This window comes from Leopardus geoffroyi, chromosome B1, assembly GCF_018350155.1.
Source record: "Leopardus geoffroyi isolate Oge1 chromosome B1, O.geoffroyi_Oge1_pat1.0, whole genome shotgun sequence".
Classification (NCBI taxonomy): Eukaryota; Metazoa; Chordata; class Mammalia; order Carnivora; family Felidae; genus Leopardus; species Leopardus geoffroyi.
In genome coordinates this window covers 121913433-121939613 of record NC_059327.1, presented here as the reverse complement: position 1 = coordinate 121939613, position 26181 = coordinate 121913433, and the positions used below count along the sequence as shown (strand labels likewise).

The following is a 26181-nucleotide window of genomic DNA, read 5'->3' as shown; positions in this document are numbered from 1 at the left end:
TTCACACCTGAGGGAGGAAATTCATGAAGGTTAGAATATTTGGCCCTAATCACTCAGCGAAAAATTACAGAGCTGGGATTCAACTTTAGTCTGTTTAACCCCAAAGTCTACTTTATATGGTCTACATTATTATATGTAACAGTCAGAAAAACAATAACCATAACAACACTAGATTCACATGCACCATCTCTGCAAATTCTTACGGTCAAGCTTTTTATGGGTGGAACTGCTTCTTAAAATAAGGAAGCTGAGGCTGGAAAAGGCTAAACAAATTGATTAAGTGTTCCCAAGGACTTCACGTACAGAATAAAACAAAATGTCAACAAAACTCATTATACTTTAAGTGTTAAATGCTTAAGCTAAATTAATGAAGAGTTTCAAACTTCACTCTGAAACAGGATGCATATTAAAATCGATGACATAACAAATGTACCAGAATTTTTTCTTTTATAGTGATACATAAAATAATGATGCATGTTACAATTGACAACATCTTAAATACAATGAAATTTGGAATTATTCACTTATTCAACCAAATATTTACTGATAATAATACATACCATTTATTAAGTGCTTTCTATGTAAACTATGTGTTTATACTATTATAAGGCCACATGTACATTAAAATGTATTGTCGTATTTAAGTACTGAGCTCCAATTATGTGCCAGGCAATTCTAGAACATTTCTGGAGTAGGGAAACCTACAATAGTCAATTCCAAAGACTCTGAATAAGTTTTTAAATGTTAAACATTTCATAAACTTACTTTGTTGTCTTTCTTTCCAGCAATTATTTCGAATATTAGTCACATAATCTTCTTCCACACTCTTTTCTACTTTTTGTAATAACATTCCTTTATATTCATTTTTAAAGTCCTTGTTGACATAATAAACGACACCCAAGTTTTCTGTCTGCATTTTAATAGTTTGCCCTGATCCACTGCAAAAGAAACGCTTGATCATTATTTTTTTTAATTAAAATTGTACATTCTGATCCTGCTACTACAAACCAAGTTAACAAAACAACTAAAAATAATTAAAGGTTAACATTAGTAATCATTTGTTTACATTATTTCAAATTGCCTAAAACCACCATTCATGTAATAAAAAAGTAATCCTATTTTAATATACGTTTTTATAAGTTCTTTCAATTTTTAGTTAATTAAAATCTTATTTAGAAGAAAGGAAAGGTTATTTCTTATTTTTACACCAATCTGCTTTTAACACTGTAAAATCACTGGCAATATGATTTTATCAAGTTTCTTGTATGTTCACTGTATTACACTAAAGTTTTCTAGAATGGATGCTGCATTAAATTTCCTTTATGTCTTGATCTTATATAAAGTATATTGCAGAAAAATACCTCATATACCAAAAAAGTAATATTTGCTTTTATTTAATTAACATTTCATAAACAAAAGAGTGAAGTGGTTTACCCCTCAATGATACAAATCTATGTAACATCAATTATAATTCTACTTTTGTCTTTCAAACTATTTTTTGTCTTTGATCTCAACATATTACCTATTACATAAATTGCTATTAAGCTCAAATACAGTACTTCTGTCTTTATCCACAATAGAACAGAAATGTAAACTAACAAGATAATAGAAATTTATCACTTGAGCAACGATTTTTTTTAAATTAGAAATTTTAAAATCTGGTACACTTGTAGCAATAGAAAATTACTTAAAAGCTGAAGAGAGCATAAGGCCCTTTAAAGGAAGCTAGATAAGAAACAACATTTTGTGTGTGTGTGTAAAACTTCACTTAGCTACTTACGATCTGGGATATAAGGAATAAGGAGGATTAGAGACCATCAATTGGCTTAATAATGACACGAGGATCAATACAATAATGGGCATCAGCTGGATAAACACAGAAAAACCTCCCTGTAAAAAAATCATCAAAAAACAACAAATTGTAATATAACTGTAGTTGTCAATAATCCAACAGTTGTCATATATTTTTAGAGGCAGAAAGGACATTTGACATCATCTGGCTCGGTGCTTTCAAATCTGCCTGATCATACCAGCTTCCTGGAGTGATTCTTAAAAATACCACTTTCCAGGTGGAGATATGCAGATATGCAGATCTGTAGATATCCTGATTTGGAAAACACTGATATAAACTGATCTCATGTAACAGATGAAGAAGTTCTCTCTCTTACACAACTATTTTTCCCTTGAATTTCAGAGTGGTACATGAAGCAGACGAGTGTCAGAGCTGGGGCCCATGCCTTTTGATTTCTAGTCCAGCGTTCTTCCTATTTACCTTTCCACTTCATGTAATTTAAGTGCTATATGCAATTGGGTATAACTGTATTAGAACAAGGAAAGTAACCTCTAACTTAAGTTTTTCAGTATTAATTCTAAATTCTTTAGGACCAACAACGAGAAGCTTTCTTCAAAGCATGCACTCTGCAGGGGGATCTTCATCAGAATCATAGAACACCAAACTCCAAGGTATCATTTTGCCCACCACCCTCTTACCTTGACTTCTACCCCTGCTCCCGCCATATCCCTAAAGGACTGTCTAGTCTCTACTGAATACCTCTGGTAAGGGAAAACTCATTACTTCCTTTTAAAACAACTTGCCCTATTTTCAGACAACCCTAATTGCTTTTCCTGAACTGAAATGTGCCATTTTGAAGATTTCTAATCATATCATAAACATACATCTCCTCTTTCTTCTTCTCTTTCATGTCCACTATGTCGATGCTGATGTTGATGGCTATAACCAGCTCGTCCATTTGAAAATGAATGTACGCTACCTAAAAAATTAAAAGCAAGGTAAAACTAAGGAGAGAAACTGTAGTCAGAAAAATGATATATTTTTTACATTTTTATTTAATTTTTAAAAGTTACTAAAATAATACATGTTTGAGTAGTGAGTGCTTATTGCCCTTTCCTCCTGTGAGTAAAGGGTGGATAGAAACAGCAATGATTCTTCCCAGACTTTGCTTCCTTGGAGATGGAAGTTCTTTATGAAAACCTAGATAAGAGTCCTCCCTAATATTGCATCCATAGAGGACTTTGTTGTGGTTGGTTGTTTTTACAAATCCTGGGTCTTAGTCTCAAACTCTGCTTTCTGCATTTATCAATAAATCACAAATACCTCTAGAAATCAAGACAGTGCTATAACTTATTAAAAACAAAAAAACCACACAGCTGTATAATAGAATATGGTAGAGGTGAACCACAATTTATTCAAGTATTCTCCTGCTGATAGACAATTAGGTTGTTTTCAAATAAGGTGACCAATCAGAAAGAGCTACCTCTGACAAAGTAAATCATGTCATAACAAGCAAAAGAACTGTAACTCAACTATCTGAAACTTGACTATTAACCCGAAAGATTCTTGATTATTCCTACATATTTACCATCAAAATTACTAGTCTGGATAACTTTTCTGGAGAAGTAATTATATGTCATAATATGTCAAAATACATGTTGTATTTTCATTCATTAATTTGCATTTACACATTCTCTTTCCTTCAAGGATGCTTTACAAAATGCCCAGTCAATGACCACAATCTTTCTCAATAATATTCAGGCCATCAGGCCAAATTACACTGCTACATTCATGAAGATTCTCCTAATTTTGAATCGAATGTTTAACTTAGTACCTTAAATAAATGATGTCAACATTACTGGAGCTATAATTTTAACTATCTTACAGGAGCTATACACTTAGAGAACATTAATTCTCACACAACTCATAGTAAATAAAGTAGCATTCAATACAACTTATGCTGGTACTATAAAATCTATTCATTTAGTAGTACCTCTACAATATTTTACTTTGATAGCCTAATTCAACCAATTATTTCTATCTTAAATAATTTTAAAAACCCACTTACTTTATATATAACGTATGAATCAAACATTTTAATATTTCAATGAAAAGTACCTCTACATAGATCCGAATTAGCAATTTATAATGCGATGAATGAAATATCTACAAAGACCTTCAGAGAACCAATGTCAAATTGTCATCTAGGGTATATGATACCTCCTGTAATTGTAATAGCACTTAATTAAGACACTGCCACTGGATCTCCTACTTATACACCCTTTCTTCAGCTTTATATAAAATAGAGAATATCTGTACTCATTTCTTTTTTAAAAAAATTAAAACATGTTCTAGAAAAAAGTCAGACTTACATTGAAGGTAATAAGTCTAACATTTTTTTCTACCTTCATGAAAAATCATCGGAGGATCATAATACTGTAAGAAATGTAGTGGAGAAAGTAGATAAATCTCTACATAGCCTAATTGGAGGTGAGAATCTCTAGCTTCATTAAATATAATATTTATAACTAACATTAAAATACCTGAAGGAAATCCACCACCAAAGAATATATTAAACAAGTCTTCTGGAGTTATATCAGCTTCACAACCTCTATGGAAATTAAATCTACCATTGTTCTGGTGATTACATGCTTGTTCTTCATTGCCCGTGAGGTCATATTGTTTTCGTTTTTCTGGATTGCTTAAAACAGCATAAGCATTTCCAATCTCTGAAAAGGTAATGAGTAAAAGTTGGTAAGCAAAGTTTTTACACTATAAAAGACTTCTCCATATAAAAGCTACTGCCATGTTAACCAAACAAACAAAACAAAACAAAACAAAAAAACACATATACACACAAGAAACAAACAAACAAACAAAAAAACAACAAATCCTACTTAAGGCTAATCAAGAAATAGTAAAACAGTTAATAATTTATTTTCATATACATTTTTTAAAAAGACTTATACATTGCCTGCCATTACACATATTATTACCTCCCGATCAAATTTTTATGAGATGGTAAGTCTCCTTACTATCTTGCATATAAAGGAATGTACATCCTGCTTTCTTACTACTGTGGTCCATCCCCTAATATCCTACTTCTTCCTTTTGAATATCCTAATTTAGTCATTCATTAAAGCTACTCAAACCAATAATAGTAACAGTGACCAACTGCCAGGCTTTGAACACAGTATCTTATTACATTATTCATTATTATCCCTAAATTACAGATGAGGCTCCTGAGCCTCAAAAAGGTTAAGAAACTTGTTCAAGGTCAAAATGTTTGTTAGCGCAGTAAGTATACTCTATGCAACCTATACTGTTGCACATGCCAGCCCACAATGTGCTATTTTTCATTCTATTCATGAACAATTTATTCCTCTTAAAACTGGAAACTCCATGAGGGTATGGACAATGTCTATGTTTTCACTGCAGTATCCCCATTGTGCACTTGTAAAATCTGAATTTGCTTCTGAATGGATCCAGATGGTCTCTAGTGTTCCTATCTCACTTCACTAAGTTTGTGATATTTATTTATAAAGAATTCTATTTCCCTTCTCATACTCCCATGTCCAGAAGAGGCAATGGTATGTTGGTTACAAAAATGTCTTTTTGAGGTAATTTGCAAAAGCTGTAATGCTTTGATCCAAGCAGGAATTACCCTGTTCTCATTCTGACACTTCTAATAATCATTTCATAAATACAGCTTGCTTCTTAAAGTTGATTGTAAGCCTTTCACAATATGGGGTATTTTAAAAACACTTTTTGGATCCCATGTGGCAGCTGCCATAGGTACTGTGCAAGCAAATAGATGCTCATTAGATAGTTATTTTTGGATGATTAGATATCACACTGAAATTAATTATACACATATACTCTGGAACTTTTCTTCTTATAGAGATTCTAAAACTAAAACCTGGGATTCAGAGATAGCTTGCAGGTGGTCTGTGAATTCCAGTATATGAAAAATTAGTTTAATGGTCCATTTATCTAAGGAGATAATCCAAACCTTTCTTTAGATTCTCAAATAGATCTATGACTCAGAAATATAGCCACGATTTATAATGTTGCTCTAACGGGAAAGCATGATCAGAGATCCAAACAATGTACTTACAAACAACACCAAGGTATTAAACCATACCTAAAAGAGAAGCATATCTATCAATATCTGCCAAAGTTGTACTTCCAGTAATATCAGTTGTACTTCCAATAATATCAGTCTATATACAAATAGACTATTCCAAGTAATTTCATAATGCTGTTACTTTTTACATCATTGATATATTGGCATCTCAATCCTATTTTAAAACAGGTTTTGTTTTTTAAAAAAGTAATTTCCAAACAGCAAGCTATTTTAGAAAATCTATGTGAAATACTGTTATAACCCATAATTGTATATGTAAGACAATTTATCTATTCTAATTTTCTATTCATTTACTTTGTTCTATACCCATAATACAAATTTTTTTTTCAGTTCCTTATTACCTAAAAAATTAAGCCCAAAATTTATTTTGGTATTCAAAAGCTGTACAAAATACATTTCTACCCCAGTCTCACTTACTTCACCAAAGGTACCTTCCACCATATTCTCTTCTCTTTAATTTAACTTTTATTCTTTTATTTTTTTCTTAGAGAGAGAAAGAGGGCTCAAGTGAGTGAGGGGCAGAGAGAGAGGGAGAGGGAGAAAGAGAATCCCATAAGGGGCAGAGAGAGAGAGAGAGAGAGAGAGAGAGAGAGAGAGAGGCAGTGGAGGGGGAGAGGGAGGGAAGAGAGACAGAGAGAGAGAGAGAGAATATCCCATGAGGGCCAGAGAGAGAGAGAGAGAGAGAGAGAGAGAGAAGTGGTGTTAACCCAAAGTAGGGCTCTTGCTCACCCAAAGTGGGACAAGAGCTCACCCGAAGTGGGGCTTGAACTCACGAACCGTGAGATTATGACCTGAGCCGAAGTCAGATGTTTAACTGACTGAGCCACCCAGGCGCCCCTTATCAAACTTTTATTCTGAGGTAACTTTAAACTTACATGAGGTTGTAAGAAATAATACAGAGAGATCCTCTGTACCTGCTACCGAATTTCTCCAATAGCAATATCTTTTAAAATTAAAGTACTATCACAAATAGGATATCAATACTGATATAATCAGGATATCGGACATTTCCACTACCATCCTCTCGTTGCCCTTGTATAACCACACCCATTTCCTTCCCTTCCATCCTCTCTTTAATCCCTAACGACCACTAATCTAGTCTCTAGTTCAGTATTTTTGGCATTTCAGGAATATCATGTAAGAAAAATAATACAGCATATAAATGGAATGAAACCATTTGGGATTGGCTTTTCTCAATTAGCATAATTCTTTGGCAATCAATCCAGGTTGTTAGGTAAGCCAAAACCATAGTCTCTCCTTTACCTCCAATCCATGGTTTCAGTTACCCTAACCAACCATGGTGTGGAAGCAGATGATCCTCCTTCTGACTTATCATCAGATGTCAATAGTAGCCTGATGCTGCATCACTATGCCTACCTCACTCATCTCACTTCATCTTATCATGTAGGCATTTCATCATCTCACATCATCACAACAAAGGTGAATGCAGTACAATAAAATATTTAGAGAGAGAGAGAGAGAGACACATTTACGTAACTTTCATTATAGTATGTTGTTAAAATTGTATTTTATTGTTATTGTTAATATCTTACTGTGCCTAATTTATAAAATTACACTTTATCCAGGTATGTATGTATAGAAAAAAAAAAAACACAGTATATATAGGGTTTAGTACTATCTGTGGTTTCAAAAGTCCACTGGGAGTCTTGGAACATAACCCCTGCAGGTAAGAAGGGACTACTACAGTTCATTCCTTCTCATTGATGAGTAGTACTTCATGGTATGGATGTACCACTGTTTGTTTCGTCATTCACCCACTGAATGGGTTGTTTCTAGTTTTTGGTATTATGAATAAGACTGCTATTTACATTCATGTACAGGTTTACATGTGAACATAAACTTTCATTTCTCTAGGATAAATGTCCAGGAACGCAACTGCTGGGTTGTATGGTAGCTGAATATTTAGTTTTTTGAGAACCTGCCAAACTAACCATTTTACAGAATGACTGTGTCATGTTACATCCCATCCACCATGTATGAGTGATCCAGTTTCTCCACATCCACATCTAACACCAAAGATGTTGTCACTTTTTTTTTAAATTTCTTTAACGTTTTATTTATTTTTGAGAGAGAGAGAGAGAGAGAGAAAGATAGACAGAGCGAATGGGGGAAGCGCAGAGAGAGAGGGAGACACAGAATCTGAAGTAGCCTCCAGGCTCAGAGCTGTCATCACAGAGCCAGACGCAGGGCTTGAACTCACGAACTATGAGATTATGACCTGAGCCGAAGTTGGCGGCTTAACCAACTGAGCCACTGAGGCGCCCCGTCACTATTTTTTATTTTAGTCATCAGTGATATCTCATTTGGTTTTACTTTACACTATCTCTAAAGGCTAATGAATGATGTTAAATATCTTTTCATTGCTTATTTTCCATTTGTATCTTTCCATTTGTCATCTTCAGTGAAATGTCTTTTACTCATTTTCTTTATTGAACTGTCTGTTTTTAAATTTTTGAGTCTGAGGAGTTCTTTATATATCTTAGATAGTAGTCTTTTCCAGATATGTGTTTGGCATATATTTTCTCCCATCCTGGTATTTGTCTTTTCATCCTTCATAAGGTCTCTACAGAGCAAACTTTAAAAAAAAAAAAATTATGAAATCCAAATTATCAACTTTTCCTTTTATAAGCTGTGCTTTTGGTGTTAAGTATAAGAAATTATTGTCTAGCCTAAGATCCTAAAGATTTGCTCCCATGATTTTTGCTAAGAGTTAAAAAGCGTTTTATAGTTTATGATTTATTTCAAGTTCATTCTTGTAAAAAGTATAAGATTTAGGTCAAAGTTAACTCTTTTCAACTATGAATATCTAATTGCTCCAAAACCATTTGCTGAAAAGTCTATCCTTCCTCTGTTAAATTGCTTTTGCACCTTTGTCAAAAGCCAGTTAGGTATATTTGTATGGGTCAATATCGGGGCTTCCTATGCTGTTCCACTAATCTATCTGTCTATCCCTCTGCCAATACCACACTCTTTTGATCACTGTAGCTATAAAGTTAGCCCTGAAATTAGATAAACTGATGACTCCACTCCATTCTTTTAGTAAATTGTTCTTATTTATTCAGGTTCTTTATCTTTCCATATGAGTTCTAGAGCAAACTTACTTTAATCTACAAAAAAAAAAAAAAAGAGGCTTCCTAGGATTTTGACAGGAAATGTGTTAAATACGCATATCAATTTGATGACACCTGACATCCTTACTATGCTGTCTTCCAATCCATGAACATGATATATTGTTCCATTTATTTACATCTTCTCTGATTACTTTCACTAGTATTAAATAGCATTCAGCATAAAAATCCTGTAAAAGGTTTGTTAAATTTACACCTAAGTATTTCTTGTGTGTATGTGTTTGATTACATTGATTCTATTTTCAGGAAGAGACCATAGAATTAGTTTAAATTTTTCTTTAAAAGTTCTGTAGGATTCTCCAGTAAAGGCATCTGATTTCTTTTTGGGAGTTTCTGATTACTAATTTAATGAATTTTTAATTTGTATCTATATATTCACTGCTAGTATACTGAAATGTACCAAATATTTCTAAAGAGAAAAATTGCTTTTTGTATCCTAAAATCTTGCAGAATATATATATTGATTCTAAAAATTTGGGGGTGAGGTGCATTCTTGAGATTTTTTTATAATTAGATCATTTGTAAACAGGGACAGTTTTATCTCTTTCCAATATTTATCTCTTTTATTTTCTCACCTTAATGCACTGACTAGAATTTCCAACACTATACTGAATAAGTGTGGTGAAAGGAAACATTCTAGCTTTGTTCTCAATCTTGGGGGGAAGCATTCAGTCTTTTACCATTAAGTATAGTGTTTTCTGTAGTTGCTCTTTTATCAATTTGACGCAATGCCTTTCTATTCCTATTTATTCTGTCAGGGCTTTTTTTCTGTTAATTTTTATCACAAATGAATGGTGAAATTTTTCAAATGCTTTTCCCACACTGATTGATACAATCATGAGATTTTTCTTCTTTAGCCTGTTAATATAGTGGGTCACACTGACTGATTTTTCAAACATCAGCCTTGCATTCTTGGAATAAACTCTACTTGGTCAGGGTGTATAACTATATATACAGTATAGGTATTGTTCAAATGGTCTCTGAAATACTTGGGAGTCTTTGAAGATAAAGTAGATGGGGTGTATTTTGAAGACATCCACATCAGACAGAAGGAAAGGGATCCATTTCATTCAAATATTTTTTTAAAGTATGTTCATATATACTGTGCAATTTACTCTCTAGATGTAAACAAAATATTCACCGCTTTGAGAAACTTCAGTTACAATTCTAACTGTAAAGAATTTAAGAGTTCGTTTAGTCTATCCTCCTTGATAGCAACCTATCTTTTATTTTTAAATTTTTACAAAACACACAAATGAAGGGGTACCTGGCTGGCTCACCCAGTAAAGTGTGTGACTCTTGATTGTGAGTTCAAGCCCCACATTGGGCACTGAGCTTATTTAAAAAACAAAACAAAAGACCCACACAAATGAAAATATCTCTTCTCTCTAATTTAATTCCCTAAACTGATTACCTCCTCTTTTTTATTCTTGAAGGAAATAAAAAGCAAATGGTGTCCATCTTCTGTAAAATGTCTTTTGGCAGTTACAGAGTGATCAATCTATACTTACCTTTTATACAAAAGAAAAAACTATAATATTTGCTTAAAACAAACAGCTTAGTATCCCAAAAACAGAAGTTAGGATCAATTGGTTAAAAATAAAATAAAATGAGGGGCGCCTGTGTGGCTCAGTCTGTTAAGTGACCGACTCTTGGTTTTGGCTCAGGCCATGAGATCGAGCCTTTCGTTGGGCTCCGTGCTGACAGTGCAGAGACTGCTTGAGATTCTCTCTCTTCCTCTCTCTCCCTGCCCCTCCCCTGCTCTCTCTCTCTCAAAATAAATAAATAAACTTAAAATAAAATAAAGTAAGATGATTCAGAAGATAATGAAAAGATCCTGGGTGCTGAATAAATGATTTCTGTATGATGACACTAGCCGTAATGTCTTCTAATTAAGTACCTCTGCACACCAAGCATCTGCGAATTACAACCTAGTTTTCCACCCACTCAATGAAAAACGCGCTCATCAACCAATTCCCTATTCTGATCCTCTTTGGGATTAATAAATTGGCATTCTGATTTACAGATAACCTCCTGTGTACTGAATAATGTGAGCCTCTCCTCTAGAGAGGAACCACCTCCCAGCATGTTGATAAATATTAAGTTTCTAGTTTGCAAAGCGGAGCATTAGACTCTGAAATGTACCACATCAAAGTATAATCACCTTTGTCAAGTTCCCTCCGAATGTCTAGCTGGAGTGACGTTTATGCTGCTCACCTCTTTGAAATGTAACATAACATGTAAAAATATTGGTAGATCCACTCACTGTTATTTCAAGACTAATAATGCTAACACGACTTCAATATGAAGTGAGAGGAACGAGCAGTTTAACATTTTTAATATTAATGAAGAATTAAAACTGGAATCACTTAGCAGATCACAAACATGCAAATAACTCACTGCCAAGATATTTTTCACTACTTAAAAGCACCAACAATTTGGGGTGCTTGGCTGGCTCAGTTGGAAGACCGTGCGACTCTTGATCTCAGGGTCATGAGTTTGAGCCCCATGTTGGGTGTAGAGATTACTTAAATAAAACTGAAAACAACAACAACAACAACAATTTTAAATTAAATGATTTTAATTCATAATGTGGAAAAAAATTATTTTTTTTCCACATTATGTGCTAAAGTTAGTGCTTTGGAGTAAAGAAACATTTTCTCTATTTTCAAGATGCCACTTTTAACTGAAGAAAACAGAGAAGGTGCTCACTATCACAGGGATATTTTACTTCTACCGGCACCACTTTGGCAGCTGCTTTTATTGGAATATATTAATAATTGCCAAAATACATTGGACTTGGCAACTTCCTTCAAGAAATAAAACTGTTTTGTAAATAATATCAACAGTATTTTGTGAAAGACCAATGGAATCATCTATGTTTTAGGAGCATTTTAAAAATTAGTGTCTCCATCCTGTTATTCCAAGACCCCAGCGTTTCACTGCAAACATGATATGCTGACTGTAAAAATGCCTAATTCTCAAGAAGAACAATCACAAATTAAAAAAAATTTTTTTTTATGTTTGTTTATTTTTGAGAGAGAGAGAGAGGCAAAGCACAAGCAAGGGAAGGGCAGAGAGAGAGACACAGAATCCAAAGCAGGCTCCAGGCTCTGAGCTGTCATCACAGAGCCCGACGTGGGGCTCAAACCCACAAACTGCAAAATCATGACCTGAGCTGAAGTCAGACACTTAACCGACCAAGCCACCAGGCTCCTGGGGGCAATGACAAATTTAAGCATTTTCTTATGAATTAGAAGTTAACTACTATGAACAAATTGCATGTAACAAAATACGAAATTATAAAATGAGGTGACATTCATTCATGAAACCTGCAACAACAACCACAAAAAACCTTGAAATAATATTAAGAAAGTGAGGAAGAATGAGTAGGCAAAAGGAAAAAGACTTTTTTAAGTAAGCTCTATGCCCAACGTGGGGCTCAGATTCATGACCCCAAGATCAAGAGTTGCATATTCCACCAACTGAGCCAGCCAGGTGCCCCAAGAAACTAATTCTTAAAAAGAAAAAAAAAATCACCATAGTTAGAACCACATACAAAAAAATGCAAAAATTGGCCAGTTAACAGAAATATAACAACACTGGGCAAACAGAAATTCCCAAGCAATTTCCCAATTTTAGACAGTCTCTATTATCCTAAAAACTCGCAAAAGCTATGTTTTGTTTTAGTGCCCTTGGAAGCAGATGGTAATACACTAGAAGTTTATGTATACCACACACTAGTGTAGTAAACTAGAAAGCATGCATGATTATCTAGAAAAGTTACTTAGGACTTCACCCAAACTGGCATTTTGCTCTTGTGAAGCCACACTGTATTTGTTTGGCTCTTGGTATGACAAATTAATAATAAAGTTTTAAAGGATTCTGAGGACACTTGCTTAAGCTGGCTTCTAAATGAACCAGTCTAAAGGCAGAATTTAATATTCTAAAACACTGTAAAGTGGATTCTACAAAGAGCTTAGTAAAACTGCTTTAAAAGGTTTACTTTACTTTTAAAAGCATCTGTTGCTCCAGGTGCATGGTTTTTGTCTGGATGAAACTTCAAAGCAAGCTTTCTATAAGCTTTTTTCAAATCTTCATCACCAGCATCTTTGGTAACTCCAAGTACTTCATAGTAATTTTTACATTTGTTTATGCTGTGAACAAGAGAGTGTGTTATAAATGTAAATTTCAAGGAAGAACTTCAGGAAATATCTCTAATTTTTTACTTATTAGAATACTAAGAACTGTCTGTGGACTATTTCCTCAGTATCAAATGATAGCTTATCCCGTTAAAGGTTATTGCTTCATTCTCTTTTTTGACCACAGACCATTCCCTTAACCTCTTTCCAGCCTATGGAGAGTTGGCCATGAGAATGTCCTTGGTGCATTTTATCCCAACTACAGAGAAGTAGCAAAGCCTGTAACAATCATGGATGAAGGACAGAGCACACACTGAAGCTAGAATGAGAGAGTGAGAATAATTTTATAGTACTCTTAAGTGCACCAAGAAATTCCAAAACTCTTCCCAAGTATGTCGTGGCTAAGGTTAATTTAATACACACTGCATTCCAAGAGTTCTATTGTCACATAATGTAGACCTCACCAAATATCACAGCAACAATTTAGTGCATGTAAAACAATTACAAGTACTCTATGGTTTCAACGTCATGCAAATTAACTCAGTTTGGCTATTCTAAAGAGAACTCATCTGTGTCACTCTAAGAAAGATAAAACCTCATAATAATATACATCACAGGACTCAAAAATGTTTGTTACACCCAATTTTCATTCTGATGAGCATACTTTTAAAGATTACTGACATAGCTAACTAAAGGTGTTAACAGATTTAAGCCCAGAGTCTTTAAAGAATATGAAGAAATAAAATACTCTGACTGGAGCAGAGAACACTAATACTTTTAAATGTTAATATTCTCCCCCAAACTTACTAATTTTCCTTCACTAGAATACAGTAACATTTTAAACATCTTCTGTGGAGTACTTTATGACTTTAGATGTGTTCCGTGTGTGAGTCGCCCGAAGTAGCAACAGGATAAAGAGCTAAGGCATAATTGTTCACTGGCAGCTAAAGAACTGCAGAGTGACTTAAAGTTCTGAGACATGATTGATCTTATTTTACTACTGAACCTATAAGCCATCATAGTGCTTGATACAGGATAGGTTCTCAGTAAATATTTCTGGAATAAATGAGCCTTAGCTCTCCTTTTATAATGACAGCATTCAGGGGCACCCGGGTGGCTCAGTTGATTAAGCACCTGACTCTTGATTTCAACTCAGGTCATGATCTCATGGCTTATGAGATCGAGCCCCACTTTGGGCTCTGTGCTGACAGCACGGATCCTGCTTGGGATTCTCTCTCTCTCCCTCTCTCGCTGCCCCTCCCTCACACATGCTCCTCTCTCTCTCTCAAAATAAATAAACTTAAAAAAAAATGACAGTATTCAACACTTGTTAAATGAACAAAGTAAAAAAAAAAAAAAAAGAGAAGACACTGTATAAGATTATAGAAATCTATTTATAATCACACATCAACAAAAATCTGTTTTGCGGTCTTCTTTATGATAAAAATAATTAAAATTGGATGTTTCTACTTTGATAATAATTATTAACATTTTATTCCATAAACATGATATTTCCTTTGTTTAACCAGCAATATTTATTGAGCACCAATTATGTCACAGACAGTGTTCTGGGCACTTGAGATATATTTGTGAATAAAACAGAGAATGCTTCCTGCCTTTGTACAACCCATTCTCCCAGATATGTTTAGAAACTATGTGACAGAAAAAAAATGAAAGGGGACATTTATAGAACACCTACTGTGTGTCAGGCACAGGTCCACAATCACATATCCATGTTCCAAAATCCATAAAGCTCTGAAAAACGAAAGTTATTCTATAACCAATTTGATGCAGAAACCTGACTGAACTCTTTCAGAGGCAAAATTTGACCTGATTGGATGTGAAGCTGCTATAGGGTTTTCATTTATCCCATTTAGATGTGAATATGTTGCTGCAGAAATGTTGCTATTAGGTTCTGGGCTGCTCACTAGATGTTAAGTGTTGCTATGTAATGTATAATATATGCTCCTTACTATCTTCCTAAAATATGAACAATTCTGAATTCCAAACTACATTTGGTCCACAAAGATTTCACACAGAGAATTGCAGAATCATATTATACTGGCTATTTTATACAAATTGTTTCATTTCCTCCTCATTAGATGTTATTCCTATTTAACCAATGAGAAAATCAAGGCTTTGAATGGTTAAGTTGCCAAAAGTCATATAACAAAGTAATAGAGGGGAACTGAGTTCATTTTTTCAACAAAAATTTACTGATCAACTACTTTCTGCGGACACTATTTCAGATGCTATAGTGGTGAATAAAATAGTGAAAAGAATCACAATTCACATTAAATTTACAATCGGGAGAGGGATGAACAATGAACAAATAAACAAGTAAAATATAAAGTACATTGTATGGTGATAAACAGAGAAAAATAAAGTGACAAAGGGGACTAGAGAATGGACAAGAAGGCAGCTATTTTAAATAGGATGATGAGGAAAGGCCTCACAAGTAAGGACTCAAACCTTAGTCTGTCTGACTTGAAAATTCTGCCCTCAGAACCACGGTAAGGAAAAGGAACCCTTCAGACACCCGAGTAACCCACCTCTTCCTTTCTATCCACTTTTCCTATCAGTGTTTAAACAGACTTTTCTCTCCCAGGTATTTTCAAATGTTGGTTTTGGTGCCCAGAACGTGCCTTCTCTGCTTCTTGCTTAGTTAGTTTCCACAACTGCTTCAGACCTCAGCTTGGCTTTTCATTTTCTCAAGAACTCCAATTCCTCAAGACTCAGTTTGGTGCTCCTGCCATATCTTCCCCAAAACCCTCTGGACTTGAGCCCTACCCCGGCAATTACCAGTGTACTGCACCTACCTGGTCCGAGCCCTCTTCTAGACTATAGACCTCCTGAAGGCAAAGATTATGTCTTGTTCACCATATGTGGTGAATGGATGTATAATAGATGGACAGATGGATGAATGGCCCAATTTGAAGCACAAACGGTTAGGATCTAACGGTCAAAGGTGGTAAGCGCTATAATGTAGTTGGCATCAAAAGTTAATTTGGGGGGTGCCTGGGTGGCTGTCGGTTAAGCGTCCGACTTCAGCTCAGGTCACGATCTCGTGGTTCACGAGTTCGAGCCCCGCGTTGGGCTCTGGGCTGACGGCTCAGAGCCTGGAGCCTGCTTCCGATTCTGTGTCTCCCTCTCTCTCTGCCCCTCCCCCGCTCATGCTCTGTCTCTCTCTGTCAATAATAAATAAAACATTTAAAGAAAAAGTTAATTTGGAATAGAGGAGAACAGACTGTGGGACAAGGAATAGAGCCAAGAATATGATAGACACTATGTGAATGCAGAAAACAAAAGGCAGTGATAAAACACTAAACAATCCTAAAGTCATTATTACTTGGTTTGCATGCACAAGATGATAAATTATATGCCAGACTAACCCTCCAAAATTGTTTTGTTGAGATTTCCTGAGCATAAAAGGCTAGGCAATAGGAAAAGGCAGCCCAAGAGAGGACTGCTGGATAGGGTAGGAAAATTAGGATGGAATTCGCAATCTTCTGCAGATGTGTCTAAAGCGAAGAATTGTCACAAAAAGAGGTAGAAAAACAATTATTTCACTAATTCTTTTTTTTTTAATGTTTATTTATTTTTGAGAGAGAGAGACACAGAGCACAAGCAGGGGAGGAGCAGAGACAGAGGGACACACAGAATCCAAAGCAGGGCTCCAGGCTCTGAGCTGTCAGCACAGAACCCGATGTGGGACTTGAACTCACAAACTGTGAGAGCATGACCTGAGCTGAAGTCAGACGCTTAACTGACTGAGCCACCCAGGTACCCCTTATTTCACTAGTTCTTAAGTGTAGCTAGTTCTACTATATCCTCCTTGCACTGAGTTTTTCATCACATGTTAACAAGAGAAATATTCTGAGAAGCCAGCAGAGAGGTATAAAGTCGACATCACCAGTGGACAGGCTGCAGACTACTCCATTATTTCAAGTAAGGCTCCAAATACACTCATTTACTTAATATTTCACACATGAATGAATTACCATTCATATATTTATTTCAATTTATATTTTTGATCATTGTGCCTTCACCAACTCAATGCATTTGTCATACTTTATATATATATATATACACACACACACACACATATATAGTTCACTCCTTGCTTAAAGTTTCAAGCGTTCTTCTCTATCTTCACCAAAGAATTTTTTTAAAAAGAAAGAAATAAACAAGAAAATAAATTAAGAAGAGGTAATCTATTACCTCCTCTGGAAGGAGATATGAACAACCAGTCCAGAAAGATCTGACTGCAAGCTCAACAACTGAGAAGTCAGTCTGGTGCAGCCTTTACATCTTCCTTTACGTGCATGAAAGCGTAGTGCGTAGGGCAGGACAGTCCTCTTTCAATTATTTTTTTCACGTTATAGCTGATCATTTGAATAGACTCCAAATTTAACTGGTGTTTAGGGAAATAGCTGTTCGTCCCTGAGACAAAGGACTATTTATTTTATAAGTTTAGCAAAACGATTTCTTTTCATCTACAGAGCTAGAGCTTAAATCAAATCCTAATCAAATCCCCATAATTCAAATGACTTAATAATTGTAACACAAGCATTCCTAATTGATAAATAGAAAGATGACCCAGTTAGTTAATGCTTTCACCTGATCTGGTAATTTTTAAAATAAAAGATGGGCTTTTCTTCAGTGAGAAATTCAAAACCTCTTCGCATTAGATCCATGACACTTCTTCTCAATAATTTTTCAATAGATTTCAACTCAAAGACAACAAACAGGGTTTAGCGACACAGAATATTAGCTTTACAAAGTGATATACTTTTTCTTCAGTCTTACTGTAAGCTAGCTCGTACTTATGCAATGGCTGCAGTATTATTGCATGGCTTCTCCCATTGAGCCAAACTGTCACTGAGCAACTTGTTTGCATAATCGTGCTACCACAAGATAACATGGTTTTCTTCAGAAAAAATCCCCTGTGTATAGGTAAAACAAAAAACAAAAACATACAGCATGTAAGTGTTTGCTGGTGATTTGTTACCTTACTAAAGCAACACTTACAAGGGCTACTGTAACGAATAAGTGTTACATAATTCAGCTAAGCAACTCATGTAAGGTACCAACTGAAGTATTTTGAATAACTTAGGGATTCTACTAAAGAATGTTCCAATCATATTTAGTCCTCAAAGGAAAAAAAAAAACTGCATTTAATAAAAAAAGGGATAATAAAATTATTGACCAGAGAAACAATCCCTAATACAGCTATACTACTAAGCTAATACTTATACCCAATAAGAATTCATGGTCTCAAACTTGGCTGGGCCTCAACACTAACCAGCGACCCTTCTGTTCCCTTTGCCTTTCTTCTCTGTAAATTTTCCATCCTTGTACCACTCTCCTCAAGCTTTCAATCTCATCTCTTTTCTCCTAACTCCCAGAGGATAACCTCATCTCCAATTTCACAGAGAATATAGAAGCCAACAGACAGAAACTTCCTCAACATTGTGTTTGCATCTTTCCAATGCTGGCCCTATGCAATGTGTATCTGTACCCACTATCATCTTTCATTCCTCCATTCTCAAAATGTCCCCAGCCTAAATACTCAAAGAGACAGCAAAACAAAGCACTGTTCTTCCTTCCTTATTTCTACTATGACTTGAACTACTCTTCTTTTCCTTTCCAACTGAGAGCAGAGGTAATGAAGAAAAAAGATTCTTAAAAAATAGTGCTAGATTAGGGGATTCCTATGCTCCCAAACTTTCAACTCTCTTTTGGTGATATTTCAAAATATGTAAGTGGTTCTATAGTCTTTTAAAAGAAATCATAAAAATGATTCTAAATAGAAACCACATATAATACAATTAACTTCATTTAGGTCTTTCATTAAGAACATACCCTCCCAATAAAAAGTAAATTCTACAAGAAAATACAATTTGTTTTCAAACAGATATGGTTTCCCAGAATGCATTCCAGCACACTGTTTCAAGGTTCTTCTTGAAGAAATTCAAAAGGAAGTCTCTCATTTATTCATCCACTTAATCTCACTTATGCAGCCACCTCTGACACAATACTAGTTATAAAAGTAGTTAGCAACATTACGTATACCCCAAAAGTGCTTCACTACCATTCATGTTCATAATGGCTTTACCATGATTAGGGAGTCTTTTTTCTTTTCTTTTTTTTTCCCACCAAACACCAACATCTGTGGTCACACTCAGATAAAATGTTACAATCAAGCTTTAGCATCTAAATATAGAGGGGGAAAAAAGAAAAATATAAATACATTGATATTTTATTTTAAAGGACTTCAATTCTAAATTACGGTAAGAAAAAAAAGAATGAACCAAAAAGCAATGGAGAAAAAAAGGTGAGAAAACAGGAAATAAGACTAGAAGAAAAACAGATGAAAAACAGGTAAAGAGAAAGACAATCTAAGTTGTTTTACCTACTCCTCACTTAGCTAGTTCACTGTACTATAATTCGTTCTCTATGTGAATTATCTGATTAATCACGATTTAGAGTCCTTCATTCTTACACTTTACTTTCCCTAGAGAGTGAGATCAGTACAATATTAATATGGCATCCCTAAGCTGTAGCAGAAAACAAAACATTATTTTCTCTAGTGTTTCACACTGAAAGGTTCATTTTATTCCCAGAAAATCTTTTCCTAATTATAAAATCAGTTAAGCCAGAGCCCCAAAACCCAGTTCACAATTTTCCAACTCTGATTCTTCTCTGTAAATAGAAGAGTATCAGGAGGTAAAACTAAAAATCCTGAGGCAGAATAATTAGAGTAAGAAAAATATTAAAAGGAGAGGACATGGGAATGCAAGCTGGTGCAGCCCCTCTGGAAAATAGTATGGAGGTCCCTCAAAAAACTAAAAATAGAACTACCCTGCGACCCAGCAGTTGCACTACTAGGCATTTATCCAAGGGATACAGATGTGCTGTTTTGAAGGGGCACATGCACCCCAATGTTTACAGCAGCACTGTCGACAATAGCCAAAGTATGGAAAGAGCCCAAATGTCAATCGATGGATGAATGGATAAAGAAGATGTGGTATATATATACAGTGAAGTATTACTTGGCTATCAAAAAGAATGAACTCTTGCCATTTGCAACTATCGTGGATGGAGCTAGACAGTATTATGCTAAGTGAAATTAGTCAGAGAAAGACAAATATTATATGACTTCGCTCATATCCGGACTTTAAGAGACAAAACAGATGAGCATAAGGGAAGGGAAACAAATATAATATAAAAACAGAGAGGGGGACAAAACATAAGAGACTCTTAAATATGGAGAACAAACAGAGGGTTACTGGAGGGGGTGTGGGAGCGGGGATAGGCTAAATGGGTAAGGGGCATTAAGGAATCTACTCCTGAAATCATTGTTGCACTATATGCTAATTTGGATGTAAATTAAAAAAATTTTAATTAAAAAATTAAATTAAATTAAAAAAATTTTTTAAAAAGGAGAGGACATTATGATGTTTGCCTATGTATAAAGATGACCTTAAAGAAAGAATATAAATAGAAAAAAAACTATTCTACATTAATATAAGTAGGAAACTGAAAATGCTGTTGCTGTTGTCCTCAATTTTCCTCTCATGAAATTCCCTGCTTTCATGCATACATAAGACAAAACAATTCTTCATCCTCTTTCAATACAGTTATCTAAATACTATGCTGTGTCAAAAAATAAAAATAATATTCCTCAAGAGAAAAATACCTGGAAGAAACTTATAGTTACTTTAAAAGATGGAACCTTCCATAGAGTCGGTACTTTACAGACTGATGTGACAAAATAACATAAAATATAAGACACCCAGAGTTCAATTCCTCCATGTTTGTTCCTCCACTGAATAATAGTTCACACACTTTTTTTAGGTGTTACAACATTTAAAAGTTACATTAGTATCAATTATAGTTGAGATATAATTCACGTTTATCCCTACCTGAGAACTCCATCTACTTGATCTTTGGTGTAGCCTTTTCCACTTTCACCACTACCAGATATGCCGTCCTTCGTGCAATTAGGCTTGTTTTGGTCACCACAACCTGATGGTTTTCGGCAGTGAGGGCTATTTCCAGCCGTGCTTCCATTTTTCATAATGATTTCCAATAGTGCTGTGGAAAGATAAAGCACACTATGCCATGTAACATCATGTACATACATATGATCTTGAGAAGAAAGTTATAAAGCTGACAAATTAAGAATCATGTACTCCGAAAGAATTTAACGTAAGGCTCTTTTTTTCAATTCCTTTATGTACTTGTTTACACACCACTAATCATCACTTAGAAGCAGAATATTACTAAATTAAACCTAAAAACTCAAAATTACTATCACTTAATTCCTTATGACATACTTTCATTTGTCACATCATGGTGAAACTACAGAATACCAAAGAAAAAGAGACAGTCTTTAAAGAAGCCAATGAAATTATCTACAAAGACACAGAAATTAGACTTCCTGTTTATTTCTCAACAACAATAATGGCCGCAGAAAGACATGGGAATAGTATCTTCAAAATGTTCTGGGTGAATAACTGTCAAACTTGAATTCTGCACTTACTTTCTAGAAAATGTGCAAGATTACAACCATTTTCAAAGAAACAAAAACTAGTAAAACTTACCACTAAGATTTCACTAGAGGATACTGTAATGTATACATTTTGGAAAGAAGGAAAATGCTTCAAGATAGGTGAAAAGGTGAAAGGGAATGGCATGCAAATACTGTGGTAAATGTATGAAAAAAATCTAAACACTGAGTCTATAAAACAATAATATAGATATGTCTAGGATTTGCTTTAAAGTACTGGAGGAACATAAGAGGGCAGAGAAAATACATTGGCCATATATACTCATAAAGGTTAAAGATGAGAGGGCAATAGGAATTGATTATACTATTCTCTTTCCTTTTGTGTATGCTTGAAACTTTCCATAAGTTAAAACTAAATAAACACAGGAAAAAAATAAAAGAAAGAAACAGAAATCCACCATGATGATAAAATATTTTAGTATATTTCTGTTTAACACAATTTAACACAATTCAATGTCAGTTATTAACTGACATAGGGTAAATGAAAAAAATCACCAAGGATACAAATGATATAAACATCTACTTTGTCAAGCTTGAGCTAGGAGACATAACATTATCTCCAACAATTGGTGAATATTCATTCTATACAGGCACACAAAGAATAAAAATTGACTACATTATATACTTAGAACATGTTACTGTCTTTGAATTTTTTTAATATGAAATTTACTGTCAAATTGGTTTCCATACAACACCCAGTGCTCATCCCAACAGGTGCCCTCCTCAATGCCCATCACCCACTTTCCCCTCCCCCCATCAACCCTCAGTTTATTCTCAGTTTTTAAGAGTCTCTTATGGTTTGCCTCCTTTCCTCCTTTTTTTTCCCTTCCCCTCCCCCATGGTCTTCTGTTAAGTTTCTCAGGATCCACATAAGAGTGAAAACATACGGTCTCTGTCTTTCTCTATATGACTTCTCTTTGAATTTTTTAAGAATTAATCATATGTTCCACAATCGAATGAGCACAATGCATTTAAGTAAGAAATCAATTTAAAAATTTAAGTAGCAAAATCACAAATGGGTTAGAAAAAAAATTGAGACAACTCATGTATCAAAGAATTAATCATAATAGAAATGAAAAAATAGAATTGAACAAAAATGAACATACTACTTATCAGAACATGTGGGTTAACAAATGGAGTTGGGACAACTGAATGTCCACATGCAAAAAAATGAATTTGGATCCCTTTGTCACACCATATACAAAAATTAGCTTAAAATAGATCACATACCTAACTGTAAGGGCTAAAACTATAGAACTGTCAGAAGAAAATATAGGAGTATGTCTTTATGACCTTGATTCAGGCAAAACATTTTTAGATAAAAGTACATGTGACAAAAGGAAAACAAGAGAAAACAGACTTCATCAAAATTAAGAACTCTATCCCTTCAAATAATATTATCAATAAAGTAAAAAGATAATCCACAGAAAGGGAGAACCTATTTATGAAATCATGCAAAATCATGCGTTCTACAAAAGACGTATACCCAAGAGAAATAAAAACATACATCTACACAAAAACTGGCTCACAAATGTTCATAACAGCATTGTTCATAATAGAAAAATATTGGAAATAATCCAAATGTTCATTAATTGATGAATGGATAAATAAAATGCGATACATCAATATAATGGAATATTATTCAGCAATAAAATGAAATGAAGTACTGATATATGCTACAACATAGATGAAAGTGAAAGAAGCCAGTCACAAATATTGTATGATTTTATTTATATGAAATGTATAGAATAGGCAAATGTATAGAGATAGAAAGTAGATTAGTCATTGCCAAGGGCTAGTGGGGAGAAAAGGGTGGAATCAGGGAGAAATGAGGACTGACTGGTGTGCCTGGGTGGCTCAGTTGGTTAAGCGTACAACTTCAGCTCAGGTCATGATCTCATAGTCTGTGAGTTCAAGTCCCGCGTCAGGCTCTGTGCTGACAGCTAAGAGCCTGGAGCCTGCTTCAGATTCTGTGTCTCCCTCTCTCTCTCTGCCCCTCCCCCGCTCGTGCTCTGTCTCTCTCACTCTCTAAAATGAATAAATGTTAAAAAAAAAAAAAATTAAAAAAAAAAAAAGAAATGAGGACTGACTACTAATGAGTACAGGGTTTCTTTTCATGGTGAAAAATTGTTCTAAAATTGCTTGCTGTAATGGCTGCACAATTATGAATGTACTAAAACCCACTGAAAGGTATACCTTATTTTTTTTAATAACACATTTTTAAAATTTATTTATTTTGAGAGGAGAGAAAGAGAAAGAGAGCATGGGAGGGACAGAGACAGAGGGAGAGAGAGAATCCCAAGCAGGCTCCACACTGTCAGAGCAGACCCTGACACAGGGCTCGAACCCGTGAACCATGAGATCATGACCTGAGCTGAAACCAAGAGTCAGACACTTAACTGAGCCACCCAGGAGCCCTGAAATGGTATACTTTAAATGAATTAATTGTAGGATATGTGAATTATATCTCAATAAAGCTGTCTTATATATATATATATATATACATATATATATATATATAAAACTTATATAAAATTATATATATATATTTAAAGATTCCATCAGTGTTGGCAAGTTGCAAACATATAGTTGTTTTACGTTTTATTTTATTCATATATATATACACACACACACATATATATCTATATATCTATGTAGATAGATAGATAGATTTTTTTTAAGAAGAAATAGAGTGTGAGTGGGGTGACGGGCAGAGAGAGAGAAGACACAGAATCCGAAATGGGCTCCAGGCTCTGAGCTATGAGCACAGAGACCAACATGGGGCTCGAACTCACGAACTGGGAGATCATGACCTGAGCTGAAGTCAGACACTTAACCGACTGAGCCACCCAGGCACCCCTATTTATATTTTTTTATATGAGTACTTCTTTCAACGTATCTTTTCCCTAGTTAATGCATTCAAGAGTAAATACATAAGAAATTCAGTTTTTATAATATCTAGCTTTAGACAATACAAAAAAGTTCTTAGACACCAACCTATTAGTTACTAACAAGATAAGTGTAACACATGTTATATAGTTAATTGTTAACTATAGTTTAGTTTGTATTTAATGCATCATAATGTTAACGCTGAGTGCAGAAGCCAGCATGGTCTGGAGATTAGGGGTTCACAACTTTTAAATGGGAAAAATTTTGTGAGAATTCTGGGAAGAAGGATGTGACAGCAGCTAAAAATTTTAAATCTCTGCCAATTCCCTCATAAAGTCTGAGCAATTAGATAGCAAAATCAAAACCTCATACACAAAATCCCCAAATACCAGAAGGGAGGGACAAACCACCAACAGCTACAAGATCTATGTGGATTTTGCCATTGGTGTTAACGGGACATTTGCTAGTCTACAGAACAAAAGAACTCCAAAATAACCTACAGGGACTTTCTATATTACAACACATAAGACAAAACTGAGGAAAGCATGTAAAAAGAATGAGTTTTGCTCACTATAGTAACATATGAGTGACAGGACCAACACTAAACTCCTACAGGCATATGGGCGCCTTTCATTTATGGTTTTAGATTTTTTTTTACCAGAAACGTTTTCTCTAATTATTGTTTTATTGGTTTTATTCCCTTGCTTTATTTTTCTTTTTTTCAGGACTCCTATTATATGTTTGTTGGATGTCCTTTAACTGTTTTCGGTATTTGCCATTTTTTCTAATTTTTTTTAATTTAAAATTTTTCCTCCTTTTAATACTCTCTTTTGCTTACACAACATTAACTGTAGTTTATTAATTTTTCTTCTAGTCTTCTTTTTTGAATTGATTTTTTTTCTTTTCATTCTTATTCTTTCCTGAGTTTTATCATCTAAGCTCTGAATGAATAATTTTGGCGGTTCTAATTCTAATTTATGGTGTACTTTCATATTGTTTGTAACTTTTTAGTCTTTTCAGCTGTTTTGAAGTACTGGTGTATAGTGTTTACCTGTTTTGTTGGCAAGTCTTTGTGGTGTATTTTCTTCGTCTTTAGAGATTTATTTTATTCCTATTTGCTTTTTTTTCTCACAATAACTTTGTATCAAGTTTCAGTTCTATCATTTTTTTATACTCATTTTTTAAAGTCATTTTTATGTTAAGGTAGTTAGCTTTTCTAAATACACAGAGATCCTTCTCCAGTTTTTGGGTAATGTTTGAAAATACGGCTCCTTGCTATGTAAGATCCCTTCACTCCTTTCTCTTTCCCCTCTTTATCTGGAATTACTCATTTCTTCTATTGCCCCTGCTCTCTTCAATTGGGTCCTGTTCCCATCAGGTTCTTAGTATGGCTTTGTTCTGGACGAGATTTTTCACTGACTAGTTTTGAGAGTTTGCAGTGACTGGAGTTTCTATGCCTGTAAGAGTTTATCTTACTTTATTTTTTA

General features: G+C 34.5%; 1 protein-coding gene across 4 annotated transcripts in view; it reads right to left on the bottom strand.

Annotated features, from left to right (window-relative positions):
* The window catches only part of DNAJB14 (DnaJ heat shock protein family (Hsp40) member B14), a 45813-nt gene that overhangs the window by 8563 nt on the left and 11069 nt on the right, over nucleotides 1–26181 (bottom strand). Inside the window, exons 2-7 of one of the 4 annotated variants that reach the window (XM_045471909.1) lie at nucleotides 21159–21330; nucleotides 13100–13245; nucleotides 4336–4521; nucleotides 2677–2771; nucleotides 1781–1890; nucleotides 762–938 (exon numbers count right to left, since the gene is read on the bottom strand). In XM_045471909.1, coding sequence (XP_045327865.1) covers nucleotides 762–938; nucleotides 1781–1890; nucleotides 2677–2771; nucleotides 4336–4521; nucleotides 13100–13245; nucleotides 21159–21330 — 886 coding nt within the window. Of the gene's footprint in view, nucleotides 1–761; nucleotides 939–1780; nucleotides 1891–2676; nucleotides 2772–4335; nucleotides 4522–13099; nucleotides 13246–14741; nucleotides 14986–21158; nucleotides 21331–26181 lie in introns of those variants that run through there. The other 3 variants (XM_045471901.1, XM_045471928.1, XM_045471918.1) reach the window with 3 other exon arrangements.